The sequence below is a fragment of the Eschrichtius robustus genome, chromosome 3 (assembly GCF_028021215.1).
Source record: "Eschrichtius robustus isolate mEscRob2 chromosome 3, mEscRob2.pri, whole genome shotgun sequence".
Lineage (NCBI taxonomy): Eukaryota > Metazoa > Chordata > Mammalia > Artiodactyla > Eschrichtiidae > Eschrichtius > Eschrichtius robustus.
In genome coordinates this window covers 153,713,227-153,736,991 of record NC_090826.1, presented here as the reverse complement: position 1 = coordinate 153,736,991, position 23,765 = coordinate 153,713,227, and the positions used below count along the sequence as shown (strand labels likewise).

Sequence of the window (23,765 nt, the reverse complement as noted above, 5' to 3'; positions counted from 1 at the left end):
ACTGTGCAGATAAAGGATTAAAAACAAACTAAGGTTTATATTGTGCTTGGTCATCTTACCATTCCTTCTAACAGTCAAGTAAAATAAGTATGGGTTTTTTTCCCCCATAATTTTTAATTTTATGGATTAAAATACTGTTGACCAGAGGGTGTGTATGACTTGATCCTGTATGCCAAAATAAGTGGCAAAAGAAGGCATTTAACCCAGATCTCTTGATTTCAAACCCATAAGTCTTCTAACACCTAGTGTTACCTATGTGTTCCTTTAGGATTATTAACTGAGGTAGTTATGTAGAAGTGTTTTAAAGTGGTATTTTATCATTAGAGAAATAACCTTATATAATAAAGAAGAAGTATGGTTTCTGCACTTGAAAATCTTATCTTCTCAAGGGGGGAATAGGACACAGAGATAATTTCCTAAATGGATATATCAAGTTAAATGTATGTGCATTAGAGACATGTGTCTACCTGAAAATTGAGAGGAGTAAATATATGTAATATTCTAAAAAGTAGGCTTTATTTCTCTCATTGTCATTAAAGTTATTGCTAAGTGCAAGTTTTGGGGGTTATTAGGAGCAGGAAACTAGAGTAGATGCAGTGTAATTTATCAAGAATTTATTGACTGACACTCTATGGTAGGGAATGTGTGGAGTCAACTGATATGAAGACAAATAAAATGAAGCCTTGCCAACCAGGAGTTTACTCCAGCCACACCCATCTGGCGCCCTGCCCTCCTATAGCTACTATTTCTCCCTTTTTCTCATTATTATTTTCAAATATCCATCATTACTACCCACCATCACCTTTCCTATTTCCACCATCCAGTAAGGGATGCTGTAAATGATACTGAACCAAATATGGAAAGCAAGCAGGAGCTGGACCGTATCTTTTTCTAACACAGGCAACAACTTGTCACAAAGCCTGGACAAGCGGTCTCCCAGTTGAGGCCAATATCTTTACAAGCAATTGCTGTCATGAGTGTCAGAAATGTGGACACCAAGCACGTATTCCAGCACAGAAGAGCTTTTGCACTGCAAACCCACTTTCTTTTTGTGCTTGCCCACGGCTAGGCCGGGTCCTACTCTCTGTCTGGTATCTTCAACTCTGTGGTGAACATACTGATGTTCATACTTTCCTCTTTGATTCTTTTATCTGTCTCTGCAACTCAGCAACCACTGACATCTGAACCCTGCAGGAAAGAGCCCTTTTTCCTCAGCAACCCCAGTGTCTTCAATTATCCCTATTAAAGCCCTACTTCTCCTAGGGTTGATTTTCCACATAACTTTTCTGTTTTGACAATACCAAAAACATCAAGTGGAAAGTATAAATTCTTAAGCAATGAGCTGTTTTACCTCAAGTATGCATCCCTGGCCTCTATGAACACATGAGACAGCATTGATGTCCATGTGTGGATGTGGATATGGAGGTGTGGATATAAAGAATGAATGAACAATGGACATATTCAAAAATTATCCTTGGTTATACATCAATCAAGAGTGATAGTTGTTCACGTCTGAACAAAGCTTCAGTATCAGAAAGATCTGTTTTCCTCTCTCTCTGCCAGTATTTTCTTTTTCAAAAATAATTTTAGTAGACTGCTAGTACATGCTAGCCTGGAATCAATCCCTGCTATATAATATCTGTCGTCCCGGGCCCCTCTCTTTATCTTCTCACTTCTAATCACTAAATCATTTTCCTTTACTCCTTAATCTATTTCTCAAACCTGTGTTTTATCTTCCACCTATAACACTTTTAATATAGTTTATAGTCCATTATCTGGACTATTGCAATAAGGGCCACGCCTAACATTTTCAGGGCCCAGGACAAGGGTATAAATGGAAGTCGCTGGCCTAAGACCCAGCCTTTCTCATGTCAGCGCCCCCTTCTTGCACTGTGAGGGGTCTCTGATGCGTGTAAATGGATAGCTCGGCCTACACACCCAAGTCACGTCCCCTGTAACCCTTATCCCCACTCCACTGAACTTTGGCCTAAAGGTGAACACATCCACAGTATAGACCATCCTCAAGAATATGGACCAGGAGAAGACTTGAAAGGGGTGTTGGCACAGGGAGTTCTGGGTGCCAGTTCCTGGAGCATGATTTAGAATGGGGTGGGGGAGGAGCTCTCATTGAACATATCCCCCTCAGCCTGCAGATTCCCCATCTAGTAGAGAGAGGCCCAGCCAGAGGAGGGCCAGAGCATGGCCTTTTAAGATGTGGGAGCTAAGGCAGGAGTCCCATTTGCTCAAGTTCAAAAGTGATACTGATTGCAGTGGCCTCCAGCCTCCATTCTTACACTCCATTAATGTTTCATCTATACTCTACCCAGTGATCCATCTAAAACACGAATGTGACTTGTCTCTTTCCTTCTTAAAGCTTATTAGTGTCTCTTCATCGTGTACAAAGTCTAAACTCCTTCATATAGTGTACAAGGCTAGACATGGTCTACCTGCTTCTCCATGCTTATGTCTTGCCCTCATCCATTGCAAACTTCTGTAGCTGTCCAGATACCTCAGACTTCTTCATGCCCCCCATCATTCCTTGTGACACTGCCTCTGCCTGGAATGTCCTTCAGCCCCTTTTTTGCTTAGGTTTTTTTTTTTTTTTTCTTAAGGGTCTATTCTTGTAGTTCTCTTAGAAGATTTCCCTGACCCCCCAGGCTGGTTAACTGTCCCTCTTCTCTCTTTCCACACCACTGTGCATGCTTTTGTGATAATCCTCACCATTTTGTATTGAAATGATCTCTTTGAATGTCTTTTTCCACTGTATTTTAAGACAGAAGAACTGTATCTTATTCGGTTTTGCACTTCTATTTATAGAACAATGCCGGGTATGTATTAGGTGCTCAGAAAATGTTGGAACTGAACTGATGGTAATATGTGTTGTCATCGCCCACCCAGCCCAGTGTAAATCAGATTAACTTGTTCTTGTTCCTTGCTTTGATCAATGGCCTAAAAGTAATTCGTAAATTGCTAGTATTCTCTGGGTACTTAAGAGTATTTGTGTAATATAATTTGATGTTCACATGTGATCACATTGCTTTCCTGCTTAGGAAAAAAAAGAGAGAAAGAAAAACAACTTCATGGCTCCAGAGAATGTGGAACCATTTAATTTTTTATCAGGGTAACTGCCAGGGAGAGGCTTCTTTTTATAATATAACAAGCAATACTCTGCTTGTATTTGTTTTACAAATTCAGCTGCTTAGTAAGATTTACTTTAAATAAAAGGCCAAGAGTTAACACATGCTTAAAAAATTTTACCCTGAAAGTCAAAGTCTAATCCTGACATTTAAAATCTTTTGCTCTATCCAAAATTCCTGTTTCCCAAGCTTGCCACTTACATTCCCAACTCCTTTCATTTGGCATCGTTTCTCCTTGGAATGAAAAGCAGAGCCCTCTTCTCTGCTCTAAGAAGAAGGGTACATCTTAGGTTTAAACTCAAGTCCATTTACTCCCTAAATGGAAATCTCTGGCTTGCTTTCATCTCACCTCTGAGATGAAATGTTTAATTTAGAAGAATAAGTTTTTTCTGTAAATAAAATCTTTAACAAATTTTAGTCTTACTTGTTTATAAAAATACTTTGCCAGTTTAATTAATTTAAAATATGTTGGGATTTTTTTAAAGAAATTTTATGTCCAGAACCACCAGAAGTTGACCATGGAATGATTGAAGAGAAACAAAACAGTTATGCATATAGACACTCTGTAACATATAAATGTATGAAAGGCTTCACCCTGCATGGAGAGAGCTCTATCTATTGTACTGTAAAAGATGACCAAGGAGAGTGGAGTGGCCCCCCACCTGAATGCAAAGGTAATCAGTTTGCAGAGTTATATTTCTGATTTATTCTTGCCCTTAGGTCTATATATGGGCATCTGAGAATCTATGAACTCCCTGAGAAATGAATGTAAAATGTTATACGTATGCGTATTTGCATTCTTCTGGGGGATACAGTTTTTCATCAGACTCTACAAGGGGTCTATGACTTCCAAAAAGGACGAACCACTGATGTGGAGAACATATGGTAACATATAAATAAATAAATATACACATGACCTTTATGAATATGTATATACACACACACACACATACACATTATATGTCTCAAGTTTATAGTGAATTAGCTTAAATTTGCTGTTTCTTACCATGTTACTTTCAGTAAGTTAATATAGATATCTCTTTGTTTATACAAAGAGTGTATAAAGTGGTTTATTTTATTTAATTGGGAGAGAATCTTAGATTGAACTAAGGGATCTAGATAATGATTATATATGTGTGACAACGCAGAGAAACTCTTGCCTACCTGTTGACTTCATTGAATTATATTATATTTGTTTTCTGCCTCCAGAATTTCTGTCTTATTGAGAATGCTCTCTTCTTCATCTTTCTAGACCTCTTCTTCCCTCAGTGCTTTTTGATACTTAGGCTGTACTCTCAGAATCTTTAGAACTGCTTTTTAAGTATATTTTTGAAGAGATATTTAGAAGATCAATGAAGCTGGGTTATAACATTGCACAGGACCAGGAGGTGGCATTTATTTAAGCAGTGTCATATTTGAATGCCAATATAATTCAAGCAAATACTACTTTTATAATTATACTTGAATTCTATTAGCATGAATTTTTAAATACTATTGCTTGTTAATAATAGTTTTTTCATATAAATGGTATACATAAATATAGTGAAGTAATATTAAAACAATGTCGATGATTGTATAAAATGAGAAGTAAAAGTCTCCTCCAGTCCTACTCTCAGAAGTAGCCACTGTTTACAAATTTTTGTGTTTTATTCTAGAAAATAAATATACATACACATATTTCTTTTTTTAAATCATATTCATTGTATGGATATATTATTTATTTAACCAGTCTCCTATTGAAGGGAATTTAGTTTTTGTTCTAGTTTTTTAAAAAATTATTTTACAAAAGGTGCTACAGTAAATATTATTGTATATCTGTTCATTGTACATGTGTGCAAGTACATTTTTTACAATAAATTCCTTGCAGTGTAATTACTGTATATCAAAGGTATATGCAACTAAACTTTTGAAACATTAACAATATTGTTTCCAAAGAAACTGTACCAATTTACTGTCCCACCAATACTGTATCCTTGTTCTCTGCACCATTAATGAAAATGGTTATTATGATATGAAGATGTGATAGTATAAGTGGTGAAAATTTCATTTAATTGAATTCATTTAATTGTGAGTAAATTTTGATATTTTAAAATTTAGCCATTTGATCCACTTCATGTTTACTTTCCCCTGTTTTATTAAATCATCAGTTATTTAGAGCTTACAGCTCTATGGTAATGCCCAAGGAAGTCATGGCAGGCCAGTGCTCCCATGACAATAACTACAAAACCTGGGTAGATTTTTTTTTTTTAGATCATATTTTAAAGGCATAGGTTGTTCCCTCAGGGGAACAACTAGGGCTGAATGAACTAAAATTCCTGGGGGTAGGGAGTGAAGGCAAACCATTCTGAGGCCCATCTGGGCTGAGGATCCATCTTGACCCAGATAAAAGACCATTGCCAGGAAAGAGAGACTCTAGCAAAGCTTTCAATAGTTGTGGTGAGCTAGGATAATGCACTGGAAATTGGAAGTCCTCAAATGCTGACCCAGTTTTTCCCAAGAGCCATTTGCTGATTTCTGGGAGTGCAGGTGAGACTGGGGAGCTAGACCCCAAGCTTATGGTATTTGGACAACAAACCCATCACAGGAAGAGGCTTGTATCAAGCATACAGCCAGTGTCCTCCTTACGACATTTAAGCTCATTTTGAAGCTGTGTGGGGAAGGAGCCTACGTTGCTGGACTGGGGCACTGCTGAAGGACAGACTTGGCTCTCCTGCAGTCTCTCAGGGCTGAGGAAACAAAGATCCACCAGGCTGTCAAATCAAAAACCCAGAAGGTCCACTTCCAAGGAGCAGAGACAAGAGCAGAAGTAGACTGAGTCTTACAGAATCAGTCCCTCATAGGCTGAGTCCCTCATAGGCTGAGGATGTGATCACTTCAAACCAATCTGCCTATCAGAAAAGGAGACCCTCCCTTTGGTGGATCATATCATCTGAATTGTATGGCATATAATAAAAAATTATTAGATATGGAAAGAAGCAAGAAATTATAACCAAATTAGGAGAAATGAAAATCAAATAAAAAAGATCTGGATAATTGAGTCAGCAGACAAGGACTTTAAAATAAGTGATTAATATATTTAAGATGCTAATGGAAAAGATAAATAGAGAACTTCAACAGAGAATTGGAATCTATAAAAATAGTGTAAAATAGACATTCTGCAATGGGAAAATATAATATCTAAAATTAAGAGCGCAATAGATAGGTTTAACAGTGATTTGGATGTAGCAGGAGACAGTATTGGGAACTGAAAGAAAGGTTAATTAAAACTGGAGAACAAAGAGAAAAATGAATGTAAAATATAGATCAAATTTAAGAGACATTTGAGACATGTTAAACTCTTCTAACATATGATAAAAAAGAGGGGAGAGAGAGAGAGAGGGAGGGAAAAAGAAGAAATACTCTGAGATAATGACTGAGAATTTTCCCAAACTGATGAAATACATCAACCAACAGATTCCAAAAGCTCTCAAGACTCTAAGCAGAATAAAACCAAAACCACTTCCAGGCACCTCATAGCAAAACTTTGGCAACTTAAAGCAATGATAAAAGCACTAAGAGACATTGTTTTCAATTCTCGTTTTACAAATGAGAAAACAAGCTTAGAGAAGTTGACAACAGTCTCTAGTATGTGGTCAAACAGGCTTAGGCACTGCTCACTACTGCCTTATGATGGAGATTGCATAAGCAACCCAAAGTCAAACAGGCACTGATCTAAAATTTTAATGTTAGATTTGTGACTCTCAGAATAGGATCTTCACAGAATTTTCACTTCAGATATTTATTATCTCACCTAAAATCCAAAGAGGAACTAAACTAACCTATGTAAAGTTGGTAACCAACACAAGAGGAGAAAAAGGGCGTTATTTTTTTCTAATTGAATTTATTGCTTTAAAAAAGAAGTGAAACAAAACAAGTTCCCAAGGTCACTAACATGTCCTGAAAGCTTTGGAAAAAGTAACTATGTTGTGATTATCTTTGTTGGTTCAAGGTAGCATCCTGCCGTTCTTTGGTCTTGGCATGAGGGAAAGAAGACAATTTATGAGAAAAAGTATCTTTATTTGGGTTGTGTCACAGAATGAGATCACTGCCAACTCTGACTTTGGTTTCCTTTTTCACATAGAAAACAGTTTTAAGAACCTCAACACTACTTGGGTGTAAATTCACTTTAGTTGCCTAAAGGTATAATTTATTTCAAAGCAAAGACAATATAGCATTTCAGTTCTTTGGGAAATACATGAGAATACTTGGTTTCCTAAAAATCATATTTAGTTGTTTGTGGGGAAAGAGAAGAGTCATAGAGCAAACAATTGGTTCCTAAATTTTAACTTGGACAGCATTATTTAGCTAATTTTTTAAATAACATTTTTCCTCCACAGAAACTTTTCAAATTTACAAAGTCACACCAGCAGTTCAGAAACCCACCAGAGTACATGTTCCAGCTACAAAGGTCCCACCAACTCCTCAGAAACCCAGCACTGTAAATGTTTCAGGTACAGAAGCCCCACCAACTCCTCAGAAACCCACCACTGTAAATGTTTCAGCTACAGAAGCCCCACCAACTCCTCAGAAACTCATCAAAATAAATTCTTCAGCTACAAAGTCCCCAATAGTTTCTCAGAAACCCACCACTGTAAATGTTTCAGCTACAGAAGCCCCACCAACTCCTCAGAAACTCATCAAAATAAATTCTTCAGCTACGAAGTCCCCACTAGTTTCTCAGAAACCCACCACTGTAAAAGTTTCAGCTACAGAAGCCCCACCAACTCCTCAGAAACTCATCAAAATAAATTCTTCAGCTACAAAGTCCCCACTAGTTTCTCAGAAACCCACCACTGTAAATGTTCCAGCTACAGAAGTCTCATCAGCTCCTCAGAAACCTTCCACAGCAAATGATTCAGCCACAACAGCCCCAAATTCCCCCATATCAAACACTGTCTCTACAGCAGCTCAGAATCCCATCATGGCAAATGCTTCTGCATCACAGGCCACACCAACAACCCAAAGATTCACCATGGCAAAATCTTCACTTACACAGAATCTTAGAGCAACACAAAAGTCCACTGCTGTACATACCCCAGTGACCAAGAGTCTCCATGCAACACAAAGATTGACCTCTGCTCATGTTACAGCAACAAGGAGTCCAGCTGTTCCCAGGGCAACAACACGTTTTCATGCAACAAGCCCACCTAAAGGAGGAGGAAGCTCTCCTTCAGGTCAGTTGGCTACTCTGTTCAGGTTTCCAAGTATGGATTTTATGTGCTATGGTGGAAATTTCAAATTGATTGGGATTATAAGATTATATAGTCTCTGGTTTATTGTAGGCAGAGTTTCTTCATACTGATGTTCTGACTTTCTTCAGAGGCAGACTTGGATTGTGCTAGGGCACACATTTAAGAAAGAAACATTTTGCAGTAATATAGACAAATGTTGTGGCTCCATAAAAGCAATGCTAAATTAAGGTCGGTGAAGAAATTCTGTTTTTTATGTTAGCTTTAGGGAGTCACTGAATTCCTCAAGACCCCTCAAAGAACCAAATAGTATAATCCTTAAGGTTTATTTCTGGGTCTGATTCATTGACAGAGACCCATCCCTCAAGCATGCTAAAGGAACTCTCCAGATTCCCTAGAGTTGCTAATTTGGTAAAGCACCTTAATAGTGTCTTCTAAGTAATTAAAAACAAGAGTTCTTTGAAATAGTTCATATTAACTCTTTAAATGACAGTTTTCATGAAAGCAGAGTAAAATATGCTGTAGATTTCAGAAAAACCTGTTGAGTGAATGAAACCCCTCTTACTAATTAATGCTGTTTCAGACCACCTGGTCTGTGTAAAATATACATATAAGGCTTAATAACTTTTCTAAAGCAAATACTGGTATAACCACCACATATGTCAAGAAATAGAGCATCGGTAGCCCCTCACTTTCCAGATGCCCTGTCGATTCTGAACTCTATTCTCTGACTTCTCCAACCAGTGAGACTGTGGCTTTCTGCTCCCTGCACCAAGTGGCCTAGGGATTTCCCCCTGCTGCATCCATGCAAATCTCACTCCCTGCAGCTTACCCCCTGCCTGAGCTCTTCAGCTTTGATTAGTTTCTGTCTGAGTTACTTTGCTCTTCCATGCCTTCAAATCATTGTTATTGTTGTTTTTTTAATATTTTGTCCAGATTTCATAATTGCCGTGCTCAAGTTCATTTGGCTATTATCCAGAATCTTTAAGAACTTAAAACATTACAGGTATTATTGTTGAAATTTCCTTTGTATGTTTCTTTTTTCCTTTAGGTAAAAGGCCAAATACCCACAAATACACAAACTCTCACTCCATTGAGTTCCCTTCTTTAAAAGGGGAACTTCAATTCCTGCCTTCTTTCTTAAAAAAATTTTTATTGAAGTATAGTTGATTTACAATGTTGTGTTAATTTCTTCTGTACAGCAAAGTGACTCAGTTATATATATATATATATATATATATATGCATATATATATCTTTTTCATATTCTTTTCCATTATGGTTTGTCACAGAACCTGCCTGCTTTTGATCACTCTTCAGTGGCATCAGATAGTTGTGTTTTTTAGAATCGTGTTTTATACATTATGACCATACTTTCATAATGATTTCATACATTTAATAATCGTTATCTTGAGGCCTATTTTGCCATTACCTGAATATTTTTAGGAACTTAAACATTACAGATCTTACTGTTAAAGTTTCCTTGCACATTTCCCTGCTCCCATTTCTCTTGCTCTAAGGCAATCACTGCAAGCTTCCTCTCTGTGTTTTTATTCTTATGCTACATGTATGTCACCATAAGTAGTATATATTATTGTTTTTTTTTTAAATTTTTATTTTATATTGGAGTATAGTTGATTTACAGTGTTGTGTTAGTTTCAGGTGCAAAGTGATTCAGTTATATACATACATATATCTATTCTTTTTCAGATTCCTTTCCCATATAGGTTATTATAGAGTACTGAGTAGAGTTCCCTGTGCTATACAGTAGGTCCTTGTTGATTATCTATTTTATATATAGTAGTGTGTATATGTTAATCTCAACTTCCTAATTTATCCCTCCCCCCAAACCTTTCCCCTTTGGTAACCATAAGTTTTATGTTCTAAGTCTGTGAGTTTGTTTCTGTTTTGTAAATAAGTTCATTTGTATCATTTTTTTAGATTCCACATATAAGTGATATCATGCGATAGTTCTCTTTCTCTGTCTGATTTACTTCGCTCAGTATGACAATCTCTAGGTCCATCCATATTGCTGCAAATGGCATTATTTCATTCTTTTTTATGGCTGGGTAATATTCCATTATATATATGTACCACATCTTCTTTATCCATCCATCTTTTTTTTTTTTTTTTTTTAATATAAATTTATTTTATTTATTTTTGGCTGTGTTGGGTCTTCGTTGCTGTGCGCGGGCTTTCCCCAGCTGCAGCGAGCGGGGGCCACTCCTCATCACAGTGCGCGGGCCTCTCACTATCGTGGCCTCTCTTGTTGCGGAGCACAGGCTCCAGACGTGCAGGCTCAGCAGTTGTGGCGCACAGGCCTAGCTGCTCCGCGGCACGTGGGATCCTCCCGGACCAGGGCCCGAACCCGTGTCCCCTGCATTGGCAGGCAGACTCCCAACCACTGCGCCACCAGGGAAGCCCCATCCATCTTTTGATGGACCTTTAGGTTGCTTCCATGTCTTGGCTGCAAATAGTGCTGCAGTGAACATTGGGGTGCATGTATCTTTTCGAATTAGAGTTTTCATCTTTTCTGGATCTAGACCCAGGATTGCTGGATCATATGGTAACTCTGTTTTTAGTTTTTTAAGGAACCTCCATACTGTTCTCCAGAGTGGCTGTACCAATTTACATTCCCACCAACAGTGTAGAAGGGTTCCCTTTTCTCCACACCCTCTCCAGCATTTATCGTTTGTAGATTTTTTGATGATGGCCATTCTGACTGGTGTGAGGTAATACCTCATTGTGCAAGTTTCCTCTCTGTTTTTGTTCTTATGCTACATGTACATCACCATAAGTAGTACATATTATTGTTTTGTATATTTTTTATAATTTAAACAGTATGTCATATATTTCATTACTTAACTTGACTTCTTGCACTCAACGTTGCTTTTGTGGCTTATATTGATATACTTAGATTCAGTTCATTAATTTTAACACATATGTGGTTACTGACTTCTTAAAATTTTATGGCATCTCTGGGCCTAAAAGTTTTAGGTTGAATACATCCAATTTTTAATAGGGCAAGGCAAAGAGAAACAAGTTTCACTTTATATTAATTTGTTATAGAGCTAACTTTGTAATATTTTTTTCTGCAAGAGTACAAGATAATTTAACAAATTTAACCTAAACCTGAGTCAATTATTATGATAAAAATGCAAACAAATATTTGGGATCAAATTTCTCTCATATACAATTAATTTACCCTTTAAATATCATTTACTTTTTTTGCTCTTATTGAAAAAATAATAGTAGCTACTACTTACTGAGTGTGTTCCATAGTGTCATGTACCATGCACCTTCCATTTGTTAGTATTAATCCTTACAATAACCTTGACTTGCCATCAAGTCATACAACCAAATTTACATGGTGTTTGTTTCAGTATTCAATAACTCTTTATCGTATTTTATGTTTATTGTGTTGACTCTGTTTAATAGAGATAGCACTGCTTTATATGTTACTTGATTAAGTTAATAACGTATAATTGTTTTCATCAATTTATTTAAAATTATTTCTTTTAGTTATGAAAATCTGAGTTACTTTTGAACTTTCAAGTACAGTTGTTGATAAATTTATATATTTGTTAAATTGCTAGCAAATCAATGCTTTAAAATATTTTTATTTTTGTAATTCTTTCCCTTTTTTTTTCTTTAGTTGCTAGCATCATTGCATCGGGTAAGTGTGGCTCTCTGGCAGTTAACAGAACTTGTCCTCGCTTTCGGACGTGTAATCTATGTTCCTGGAAAATTATATTGTCTTTTAAGTGTCTTAGGAATACTATTAAAATACAGTGTTTATGGGTGCCAAAGAGAAAACAGGTAAATGCATTTTATCGATGTGTTTTGTACTACCATCAGGTACTTGGTATGTTCCTAAGTATTCCCCACCATGTTCTTGTTCCAAGGATTTTAGGACAACTTCAAATCATTTGGCCAATTGATCAAGTATTATTGCGTGCCTGTTGTCTCAATACATCTCATTCTAGTGGCTAAAGAACCACAAGAGGAGAGAGTTATCAATACAGTTTCTATCCTCAAGTATTTTATAATTAATCATAAACTACTCCTTGACCATTTCTAGATGTCTGTCTTATCCCAAGTAAAACAAAGGGTCTTACCTTTGGTTATATCCTCTTTATTTTCCCTTCCCTGTCAATGGTTTAAAGTTATCTTTAAAAAGTATTCTGTTGCTATAGGCATGAGGCCAAAAACATACCTGTGTTGCAGCATTTGGTCTAGTCCTTGGTTTTCTAGCACTTGGTCTAGTCCTTTTCTTGTTCGTAAATAAATTATTTGATGTTATGCATTAACAAGAAGATTAATAAACTCCTAAAGAAGATGGTAAAAGAAATGTTTGTTAAGAAGCAATACAGATAAATAGGCATATATTGATAAGTAATGTCTAATGGAAAATATAAAAAAGTGAATTTTTTGATCTATGTGTTAATAAGCTGAAGTCTCCTATCTTATGCATGCATGAATTAGCCAAGGGACTATACAACTGAAAGCAGGTACTTGTTTTATTATTTTCATTGTTATTTATTATAGTTTTTATATTTTAAATGAACCTCTTTTAAGCTAAAAGATTTATCTTGAAAGATTCCAACAGTTGGAATTCACTTTGTTCATTCTATATTTTAAACAACAATAAATGTATTCTAAATGAAAATCTCATGATTTAATGATTTGATGACATTTTTAATAGATGAGCTTAAAAATTTAATAGGTGAGCTTTTTCTTACAAGCTCAGTGACATTCAATGAAGGTTTGAGGTGCTTATTATTTTCTCTGAAATTCTTTAAGTGTATACTGTGTGTTTTCCCAGAAACCTTCCCTTAGGGTTAGGTTTAATTCCAACATGTGCTCAAAAATAAAGAGGAACTCCTTCGCTCTTAGATATATGACAATATTTTTCTTTAGGATCCTATACTTGTAAAATATAAACCTGAAAATTATTGATATTTTTACTTCTTAAATGTATTCTGTGAATGAGGTCACTTTTCTCATTTTAAAGATAAACTCTATTGCAAGGAAATTGCTTTTATTGATTGCACTGCAGTGCACATGAATGATACAAATGATATTAGAACTTTGCAAGTATTTAATATTTTTCCTATTTAATTCTGCTAAGAAGTAGAGACTGACGGCTCTTCCCAGAACTTTCTTATCTGCTATGTCAGTGAAGCTTGCATTTTGATTTTTAAAGCTATTCTCTGCTGGCTCTGTATCAGTGTTTTTCAAAAAAAAATTTTTTTCATTATTACCCTCTCCCCCTCAAGGAGCTTTTAAGGCATTTTTTCTTAATCATCCCTGTGAAATATTAATACTACAGATGTAATATAAATCTATTTATGTACTGTATGCACATCTGTACTTTATACATAAAAAAGTGAGATTTTTTTTTTCCCCTCTAGGGATGATAGCAACCCCATTGAGAATACATGCTCTATATAGTTGTGGGGTTTTTGTTTTTGTTTTTGTCAACAATATCATATAAAAGAAAGACTTGTGCTTTGGAGTCAGTCAGACCTTGGTTTCAATCCTCTTTTGGATTTTTTTTTTCATTTAGTAATAATTCAACCCAAGTGATTTACTTAATCTCTCTGACTCCCAATTTTCTCATTTATGAGATGGTGATAATGATTCCTATTTAAAGTCTTGGAAGCTTAATGAGATAACGGGTGTGAAAACTACTAGCATAGTGCTAAAAATTGAATAAATCCTAGCTCTAAGAATTCATTTTTATTTTATCACTATTTTCCTAAGATGGATTTCTGATAATTTTATCATTCTCTCTGGCCACACCAAAGAATAAGAACAGTCCTTTATTAGAGCAATATTTGTGTGTTTGGTGTGTGACAAGGACTGTACTGAAATATGCCTATGTATTATTTCATTTACTTCTCACAACAATCCTATAATGTAGCTATGTCCCACTTTTTAGCTGAGATAACTGTGGCTTTGCAAGATTCTTAACTTGCTCAAGGTCACACGGCTATTAGGCTCTTAAATAGACGCAGATGACTAGCTTCTTCAGCACTAAGTACTTGAAAGGATAGAAAAATTCTTCTCCTAGAGCTGCACAACTCAAATTTGACAATTAAGATAGTCCTGATTCTTTACAAGTATTGCTTTTTTTCCCTCCATTGCTGAAATCCTATACTGTGACATTCATAAATCCCTTGTGAGAAATAATAGGTCAATTGGAGGAATATTAAAGAAAAAATTAGAGAATGCTCAGTGAAATATCTAAAATACTCTTTCTTTTAAATATCACATGCTTATTGACATATTTTTATGTTAAATAGGATTATAAGGAAGAACAAAACCTATTCATAGCTTTCTTAGTTTTTCATAGTATATAGACTGTATTTCCACTTTATGAGATGTATAAGTGAGACCTTTCGAAATGACTGGATGAATCCACATTTCTTCAGAAAAGGAGACAAGCCTCATCTGATAATACCAGATCTTGTAGTTAGGTTCTGACTTGGGTTGTTCGGGAATGGAAATGATACTCTATATATTAATGTAATACCCATCTAATACAAATTTTGTTTGAGTAATCTCAGGTATTTTTATTGAGAATATTGTGAACAGTTAAAATCATGCCGTGAACCAGGGGTTAGGTTAGAAATAAGTTTTCTCTGGTGATAAACTGTTTGTCTTATTCATTTTCAGTCTCAGTTTTCTAATCTGCGAAAAGAATATCATGCAATGCAATTTAATAAATATTTACTGAACACTCTTTACTATTTACAAGTACCATGCCAGTTATGGGAGATAATGAGATAATAGGTGACAAACTGCCTTGCAGTGTTTTAAGTACTAGGTAAATATGATTCTACATAATGGGGAACATTACTAAACTACTCCTTTCACTCCTTTTGCATTTTCTAAAATTATGTAATTTTCCTACCTATGATCTCTTCAATGAATAATTAAAGACATTGGAATCATAATCATAATTTCATTTATAATTTTATATATATTTTATAGTTTCATGTAGCTCAAGTTGTGCCAATCTTAAATTAACACTGATTCACCTTTGGGTGAATGTTAAGGTCACTGCCTTTATACTTTAAAGTTTTCTTTGTTTCTAATTTGCAAAATAATACTCTCATTAATTATTAATTATTGCAGAATCATTTATTTAGAATTATATTTCTCAATTTCTGTAGTTTGCACTGGTTTTCTGTTAAAACATCAACCTCCACACACTTTCTTCCTGAATCACTTATATGGACTGATAAGTGTTCTAAGAATATTCCTAACTTATGTCATCCAGACATTCTGGATCACTTTAAAATTTTCTATTTTCATTTATCATTCAAACTGAAAATGGGTTTTTTCTGCATCATTTGAAAATGGTAGGATTAATGGGAAGTGGTGAAAGGAAAAGAAACCCCAAATTTTTGAGGAGCCGTGATTTATTTTATGAGTACAGTCTTTTCAAACTAATGCTATGGTGCTAAGGGATCAAATAAAGAAATTGATTGGGTAAAATAGTGTAAAACCTGTGGTGGAAACAGCTGTTTTTAAAATTATGTATCGACATGGCCATTCAGTTGTGCGACATCTGTAGTATTTTGCTGATTTGGAACCAGATACACTTGTTAGTCATATTACCTTCAGTTGCTTTTCAAGTGTCATCTATAATTTTCTTTGTAGTACGGATCAAAAGAGTAGAGTTCAAGGATTTAGAGGGTGGAGTGGGGAGGTAAAGGGAGACCCAAGGTGGTGAGGGGAAAGGGCAATGGGTGGTTTTAAGAAGAATGTTTATGTGTAAAAGTCAAGGTATAAAAGTTTTTTGCTGTTATTCAACTTATTTAACCAATTATTTTCTGTTGCTCAACTCAAAATAGTGCATTTAATCTTGAAAGTAAATATTAGTTTTCCTAAAAGAAATTTTATCTGCAACAGACTAAACACTGAAAAGCATTTCGATAGGCAAAGTATGTTTTACTCTCGGTGCTCAGATGATGATACCTTTCCTATGATGGAGAAATACCTACATCTCTGTTACCTTTATGAACTAAGTAAATGGCCTTCCCATTAACCACATATGGACGCTTCACCTTTCTGAGGCTCAATTTAATTATCTACAAAATGAGCGTGAACTCCAAGATGCCTTCTAGTGCTGAAATTATATAATACAGTCATCATATTTAAATCAATGATCAAATCATTTAAAATTAAGCATGGTGGGATTGAAACACTTTAGAATTCTCTCAAACCTGTCAAATTTTATTTGAGCATTGTGATAATTCATTCTAAATATTTCATCTTTCCTTGAAAGAAAACAGGATAAATAACATGCAGTTTTTACTGTCAGACTTGTGACATAAGCTAGCAAGCAAAATATAATTCATGTCTCCTATTTTTTCTTTAACTTGCCTCATAATCAATATGTTTGTCACTGTGAACTACTGTATATATAATTGTTCATGTTTCTATATTAACTGTCTTATCAAATTTTTTCCCCCTCAAGGATGTGTTGCTGGTACTATAATAATTGGTACCATAATTCTAGTCAAAATTTTCTGGGGCAGTGGAAAATCAGGGTGAGCAGAAATTCTGATGATTTTTAAAAATTTATTCTTAGCTTCTTTCCAGTAAAACTTGACACTATGCCAGTAGATAACTTTCTTAGCTTAATTGCATTTTTTTGATATGCTGTCTCTTTATTCCTTTTGTCTATGATTACTATCCTGGATGAACAGACTTTTTGTCTTAAAAAATTTTTAGATTTCTCATTATATATGAGGACATTGATTTGAAAGCCAAAGTCTCATTGCAATCTATTAATCAACTCACCTTTTTCTCTACTCAGTACAATTTATGAGAGTACCTGTGTGTTGTACAGAAGTGAAAAAATTTAGAAAGAGAAACTCTAACATATTGTTAAATTGCCTGTGACTAGGCCTATTAATAAATTGCATTTATTAACAGATGCCAGTCTAGCCAAAATCAGCCCAGTGGTTAAGAGGGCAGGCTCTGGAACCTGACTGCTTGATTCCAATTCCGGGTCTACTATTTAAATGCCATGTGACTGTGAGCAGCTTAACCTCTCTATGCCTCAATTTTCTCGTTTGTAAAAATGGGGGAAATATAGTACCTACTTCATGGGATTGTAGTATCTATTTCATGGGATCAAATGAATTGCCATCTGTAAAGAGGTTAGAACCTTACTTGGCACATGGTAAGCACTCAGGTGATAAAACAACAACACACAGAAAAAAAAAATCAGTATTTGAAACATCTGATCTGCATTGAATTTACATGTGTTAAGTATAAAGTCATGGTTGGCTCTGATGTATCCTGTAGACAGAGTATTATTTAAATTGAGTCTCTTATGTTTTGTAGATTTTGTTGCTCAGAAAACTAATTCTGGAGTTCATATAAACTTGAATTCTTTCTGAAGTGCCCTAATACCTATTTTTTCATTACTTAATTAAGAACAACTATATTTTAATGCTGTCACTAAATTGCCTATTTAAATTCTTTGGCTGATGTGAGGTATCTACTATTTACCCTCCATGGCTCTTTCCCTTCTCTTTAAATTAACAATATTATTTAAGCCTATTATAACCTAAAGTATGTAAACGTTCTTTAAATCACTAAATGGTTCAGTCTTTTACTAAAAATATTTGACCATTAGGTCCTGGGTTTTTTTTTTTTTTTTTAATAGCTTTTACAGATATTTGTTTACTGCCAATAAAATATTCTAGATGCTATAAGAGCAAATGTAGTAAAATATAACTTTCTCTTCAGATTTTTCAGAAACTTTTAAAGAATGTGGTTTAGAGCCCAGCATAAATGAACAGAATTCTAAGTCATATAAAGTGAGTTAGGTTGGTACAGAAGTCTCAGCAAAACTACTCTGGAAAAAAGAATAAACCACCAATCTTCTCTACTTCCTTACATTTGGTCCAGCTCTCCTTTTGAATTGGAGCATTATTAATTTACTTCTAAAACCATTGCTCTGGGGCTTGGTAGATGAGGGGGGTGGAATGTGATGAGTTGGCTCCCTCTTGGCTCTCTCTTGGCTATCATTAGTTTCTTTAGATACTTTGGTAAAATAATAGACCATCATATTTTTAATAGAATGAAAAGTGCTGAAATGTAGAAGGAAGGAATATTTGTTTTATATTTTATTGGGGTTTTGCAGTAAACCTAATCTATTTCTGAATCAGAGGAAATTCATGCAAACCTCTAAGAAAGAATTTGCCTTTTTTAATGTGCACTTAAAAACACTCCACTTGCCTTATTTTGGAAGTATAAGATGTTGAGGGTAAGAGCTAACTTTATACATTCCTGGTTATTCTCTCAATTTCATACTGATTTAATTAAAATTTGATCTTAATGAGACAGGAGAAAAAGTTAATGCATGTGAAGGTGTAATGTACCTTCACCTGGTGATCCTTTGTGTTTGCCTATCAAAGGATTTATTTACGTCTTTTAGAAGTGTTGGATATATATGGTAAATTTTAGTTTATGAAAAGAATGTGATTGTAAGCAAATGCTGATACTGCTTTTTGAGTGAACTTAAACTTTTATAATTCAATCAGTATTTTCCTTCTCTACTATTCAGCTCTTACTACACACATGAGAACAACAAAGCACTTAATGTTAAGTTTCATAATTTAACTGTGACTGGTGATGCTACGGAAGTAAGACCTTCTAGTAATTTACAACAGGTATATGGTTCAATAAAATCAATTTCTGTATCTTGGAAAATGTCCATTAACACAATTAGCTTGATATCTATCTGTGACTATTAAAGAACAATAGAGGCTTAAACCTTTGTTATTGTCAGAATTGTTTTTCTTTGTTGAACGAGTGACTAACACATTGAATCTTTCATTAATATGACATGTCTTCAGTCTTCCACTCTTCAGCAGTATACTCATTATCTCATCCTGTGCTTTGTACTCAGTTTATTGAAATGATTGGATGCTCACAATGCTACAAATATCTGGAAAAAACAAAAGGTTGATACATTAGGGCTTACAAATAGGAATGCCTTCATTGTGACTACTTGCATCATGAGATGATTGGCCCATATTGTATTTGCTTCTCCGTCTTGCTTGGTGACTTTTAAAGTTTCCAGTGTTTAAGAAATATTAAATCTATTTTAACCTGTCTTTTCTAAGTCAAGTTTACAGATCTTATCTGTTTTACGTTGTTAGGCAAAATTATCACACAAAACTAACTTAATATGTATGTACCCGTGAAACCTTCTAGGTGTCTTCTTTTGATTAAACTTTCTTCTATGCCAGGGAGTTTTCACTGACTTTTAATCTGAAAGTATCTTAGTTGAATCCAGCTTGGCCACTTAATCTCAAGAAACTAAAAACTTAAGTGTCATGTTTTAGTTGGTATTGCTATAGCTACCGAACTCTATACTGTGCTGGCCAAGGTTGTCCATACTCTATAACTTACTAATTTTGCATTTGTTTTGCACCCCAAATTACCCAACTAATTCTTTTTCATGGTTTATCACATAGTAACTAAAAAATTAATGTTTATCACCAGTAAATACAATTATTTTGATTTAAACTTTTTTTTAACTTTCAGGACATATATGTATGACATTGACAGTTTTGCTTATGATGCTAGTAACCATTGGCTAACTGAGCCAAAGAAGAGTTGAGAAGAAAGTGCACATGAGTACACAGAATATTTCTAGTTTTGTAGAACTTTCTGGTGGAGTGGACACAGTATATGTGGTAGTGTTCTTCGTTTTGCGTGTTATCTTGTCTTTAAGATGCATAAGAATGTCCACGAAGCAAGGAAAAACGAATCTGTCCTGGAATCACGTTCTCAGCACTCCTAAGACTCTTGAAAATAGAAGAACTCACAAGATTGAGAGTGATTACTTTCATAAAAGTGTGGGAAAGTGGAGAGATTTGTTGATACTTAGAATGTGAGCAAGAAGAAAAGGAAAAAAGTGAATTTTTTTTCACCAAATGTGTAATGTTATTTTTACTTACAAAGGACACAACAAATTAAAAACATTAATTGGATATTGAAAACAAATAAACCACTCTCTTCTAAGGAAAATTGCCCAAGAGTGATGAAACATTATAAAATAATCCTTCCTGACAAAAAGGCATTTTCATCTTTTCTTTTTCCATTAAAATGAGTCTGAATCAGTTGGCAAAATTTTTTAAAGGAAAAGCATGCCGATCACCCAAGAATGTTGAGTTTCTTGGGTTATTTGGTGACAAAGGAGGAATACAGAATGAAGGAATAATTCTTCCTTTGTCATACAAGCACAGATAGTGAATTAGCTCCTTATTTGTCAGATAGATCAGCTATAATTTTGTTCTTAAGACAATTAAAAAAAAAAAAAAAACAGCCCCGTGAAAGGGTGAAAGGTGTCTTTATTGACTTAATGTCTTTAAAGGTCTCCAGATATATTATAATATTAATATAAGAAAAGATTCTATATTTCTGAAGTGAGATGTTCATATTCAAATTGTAAATCTTATTCTTTTGTAATATTAAACTTAATTTATATTTATTTAGATTTTACATGTATACCAAAAAAGTTCAAGAAGATACGTAAAGAAAAATTTGTTTTCCCTAAATAGAAATAATTGATCACATTTTTGTCTCAGGTGGTATTTGACATTTATTTTCTTAAATGTAAATAATTTACTTATAAATAAGAGAGTCCCTTCCTGCCTTTCATAAGTAGTTTAGAACGCTGCCCTTTGGTTATCCTAGTGTGAATCATTTTCAGTTACTTTTAATGTATCACTTGTTATTGACTTACCAAACGGCAATCACATCAATTTCTAGATACTTAATATGCTCTTGTCATCTTGCCAATTACATGTTGTGTTGGAATAGACTAGAATATATACATAACTAAATTTAACAATAATTATTTTGTCATATTGCTTCATCTACTTTGTTGTTAAAGTATTTTAAAATAAATTCCATTAGCATCATGGCATTTCACTATAAATACTTAAATATGTATTTCTAACAATAGACTTTTTTTCCTACCTAACCACTATCATCACAACTAACAAGATTAATGGTAATTTCCTAATAGTTTCTAATTTTAGGAAATTCTTTTAACTTCCTTAAGAGTTCTGCAAATAGGTGCACATCCATCTATTAATTCATTCGTTTGTTAATTAGGAGGGCCTACTCTGCTTACTCTGTGACAATCTGCTGCTTCCTGGGGTAGTAGCAAGGATAACACTGATTCAGTTACTCAGAAAAATACATGAGAGCCCACTATGTGCGGATTATAGTGCTAGGTGCTGAAGCTACCAAATGACTACCACACAGTATCTACCCACACGTTGCTTATAAGACCAAAATGATAACACCTATTGAGAGAAAGAATGTAGAGTTGTAAGTGTTACACTTTTACAGAATATACAGAGTGCCTAAGTTGTCTTTGCTAAGTGGTTGAGTGGTGGGCTGAGAGCCATTCAGGACAGGATGAAAATTGACAAAGGACAAGTAGATGAGATTCACATGGCAGGATTGGGGACTGCAGATAGTGCAGCAAGCTCAAAGTAGGAAAGGCTTGGAGAGAGGACTATGGTATGTCATGTGTTTAGTGTAAAAGTAAAATTATAAATTCCAAATAGTTTATTCTGCTGTGATTAAATTAAAAGTTGGAATCAATGGTCAAAATTTATGGTAGCAAGAATTTTAGATATTGGGAAGCATTGAACTTTGACAATAAAATACATTGAGTTAGCCTTTGTATCTTATTACTTAGATAAGGGTAAAAGCTGAAAAAATATCTAACAACCAGTTACCTTGAAGAAAATAATAATAGGAACAGGTATGTTAGGGGTAGTGGGATTTTCTTGTAGGACTTGTTATTTGTATCCTGTTATGAATAGTTCTATATTTTCCCAAGGTAAGCTCTCCTATAATATTATACTTTATTTAAAAAAAAAATTATTTATTTGGCTGTTCTGGGTCTTAGTTGCAGCATGCGGAATCTTCATTGCCTTGCGTGGGATCTTTAGTTGCTGCATGCAGGATCTTTTAGTTGCGGCATGCAGGATCTTAGTTGCAGCATTCAGGATCTGGTTCCCTGACCAGGGATTGAACCTAGGCCCCCTGAACTGGGAGCGTGGAGTCTTGATCACCAGGGAAGTCCCCTAAATATTATACTTTAATTGCCAAGATTGTATTGCCTTTACTCTAGAGACTGATAATTATTTGTTGTAAGAAATTATACTTGCTCACCACAGAAATTTGCATTTTATAATTGTTAACCCACAATTACTATCAAATTTCTTGGAACACTTAAACATTAGTAGTTTTTGTCTTATCACACCCTGAGACTGTTTTTTGGTTAATGCCCAAAGTGGAAATGCCTCATTTTCCACCCACCCACCTTGAGTATTCCCTCCACCCCCTTGCCTAAATTAAAAGCAGCCTCTTCCCTAAAGTTGATGCTTCCTTTGCAGCCCATTCCAGTGGTGGCTGGTTCATTTTCAGGCTTCAGATGCCTCAGTGTTGAGAGGTGGTGGTGGTGTTTTCCTGGCTTCCCCTTGTCACTACTTGCATCTCAGGTCTCCTATACATTCTTTAAAAAGAGTAATTGTTCTTTTACTCCGGTAGGGTAATTAATTTACTAAAATGTTAAAATTTTTTCCCTGTAGTTTTTCCTCTCCCAATTCCAAGCAGCTAGCCAAATTTTGGTCTTCCTTGCCATGGGAACCTCATGACAAAATGGAAGCAGAAAACTTAAAGAAGTTTAAAGACGGCTCTCTTCCTTGTTTTTTGTTTTTTCTCTGAAATCCTATGCTTTCATCATAGACTAAGCTGTGGAGAGGGAGGTAGAAGCAGAACCAGGAAGAGAGAAGATTCCTGTAAACAACAAAGAAGACAGATGTTGCTCACAATCTCAAAGTCTCCAAGCCAAGCATCCTGAGGGTTTCTGGGGTGGGGAGGTAAGGACCCAGAAATGAGTGATGGGAATGCATCTTTTGAAGTTGCATATTTTGAAGTTAAGTTTAGCAGGATTTGCTAAAGCATTAGGTGTGCAGTTAAAAAGAAAGGAGTCAAGGATGACACCAAGATTTTTAGCCTGAGCAACAAGAAGGAAGAGGTTGCCACTTACAGAGCAGGGGAAGACTTTGTAACAGAAAGATCAGTTTGTTTTTTTGTTTTTAGACATGGTAAATTTGAGATACCTTTCAGACATCAAAGTGGACATGTTGTATAAATAGTCAAAAATACAAGTCTGGAGCTCAGAGAAGGTGTCCAGGCTTGATATATTTGGGAGTCGTCAATAGGAGAACATGTGTCAGGGAACCCAAGAAAGAAAGATGAAGACGAATATTCAACTTTCAGGTTTATAATATGGAGGCTATTGGTGGCCTTGTCCAAAATTCTTTCAGTACAGTGGT

At 35.0% G+C, this 23,765-nt stretch overlaps 1 protein-coding gene across 7 annotated transcripts in view; it reads left to right on the top strand.

Moving 5' to 3' along the window:
- The window catches only part of CD55 (CD55 molecule (Cromer blood group)), a 28,841-nt gene extending 5,649 nt beyond the window's left edge, over positions 1–23,192 (top strand). The window contains exons 6-11 of one of the 7 annotated variants that reach the window (XM_068541523.1): positions 3,623–3,811; positions 7,514–8,350; positions 12,020–12,040; positions 16,856–16,928; positions 18,959–19,064; positions 19,945–20,522. In XM_068541523.1, coding sequence (XP_068397624.1) covers positions 3,623–3,811; positions 7,514–8,350; positions 12,020–12,040; positions 16,856–16,928; positions 18,959–19,064; positions 19,945–19,959 — 1,241 coding nt within the window. In that variant the 3' untranslated portion in view covers positions 19,960–20,522. Of the gene's footprint in view, positions 1–3,622; positions 3,812–7,513; positions 8,351–12,019; positions 12,938–16,855; positions 16,929–17,316; positions 17,765–18,958; positions 19,065–19,944; positions 20,523–23,172 lie in introns of those variants that run through there. The other 6 variants (XR_011073654.1, XM_068541524.1, XM_068541527.1 and 3 more) reach the window with 6 other exon arrangements.
- Positions 23,193–23,765: the final 573 nt, after the last annotated feature.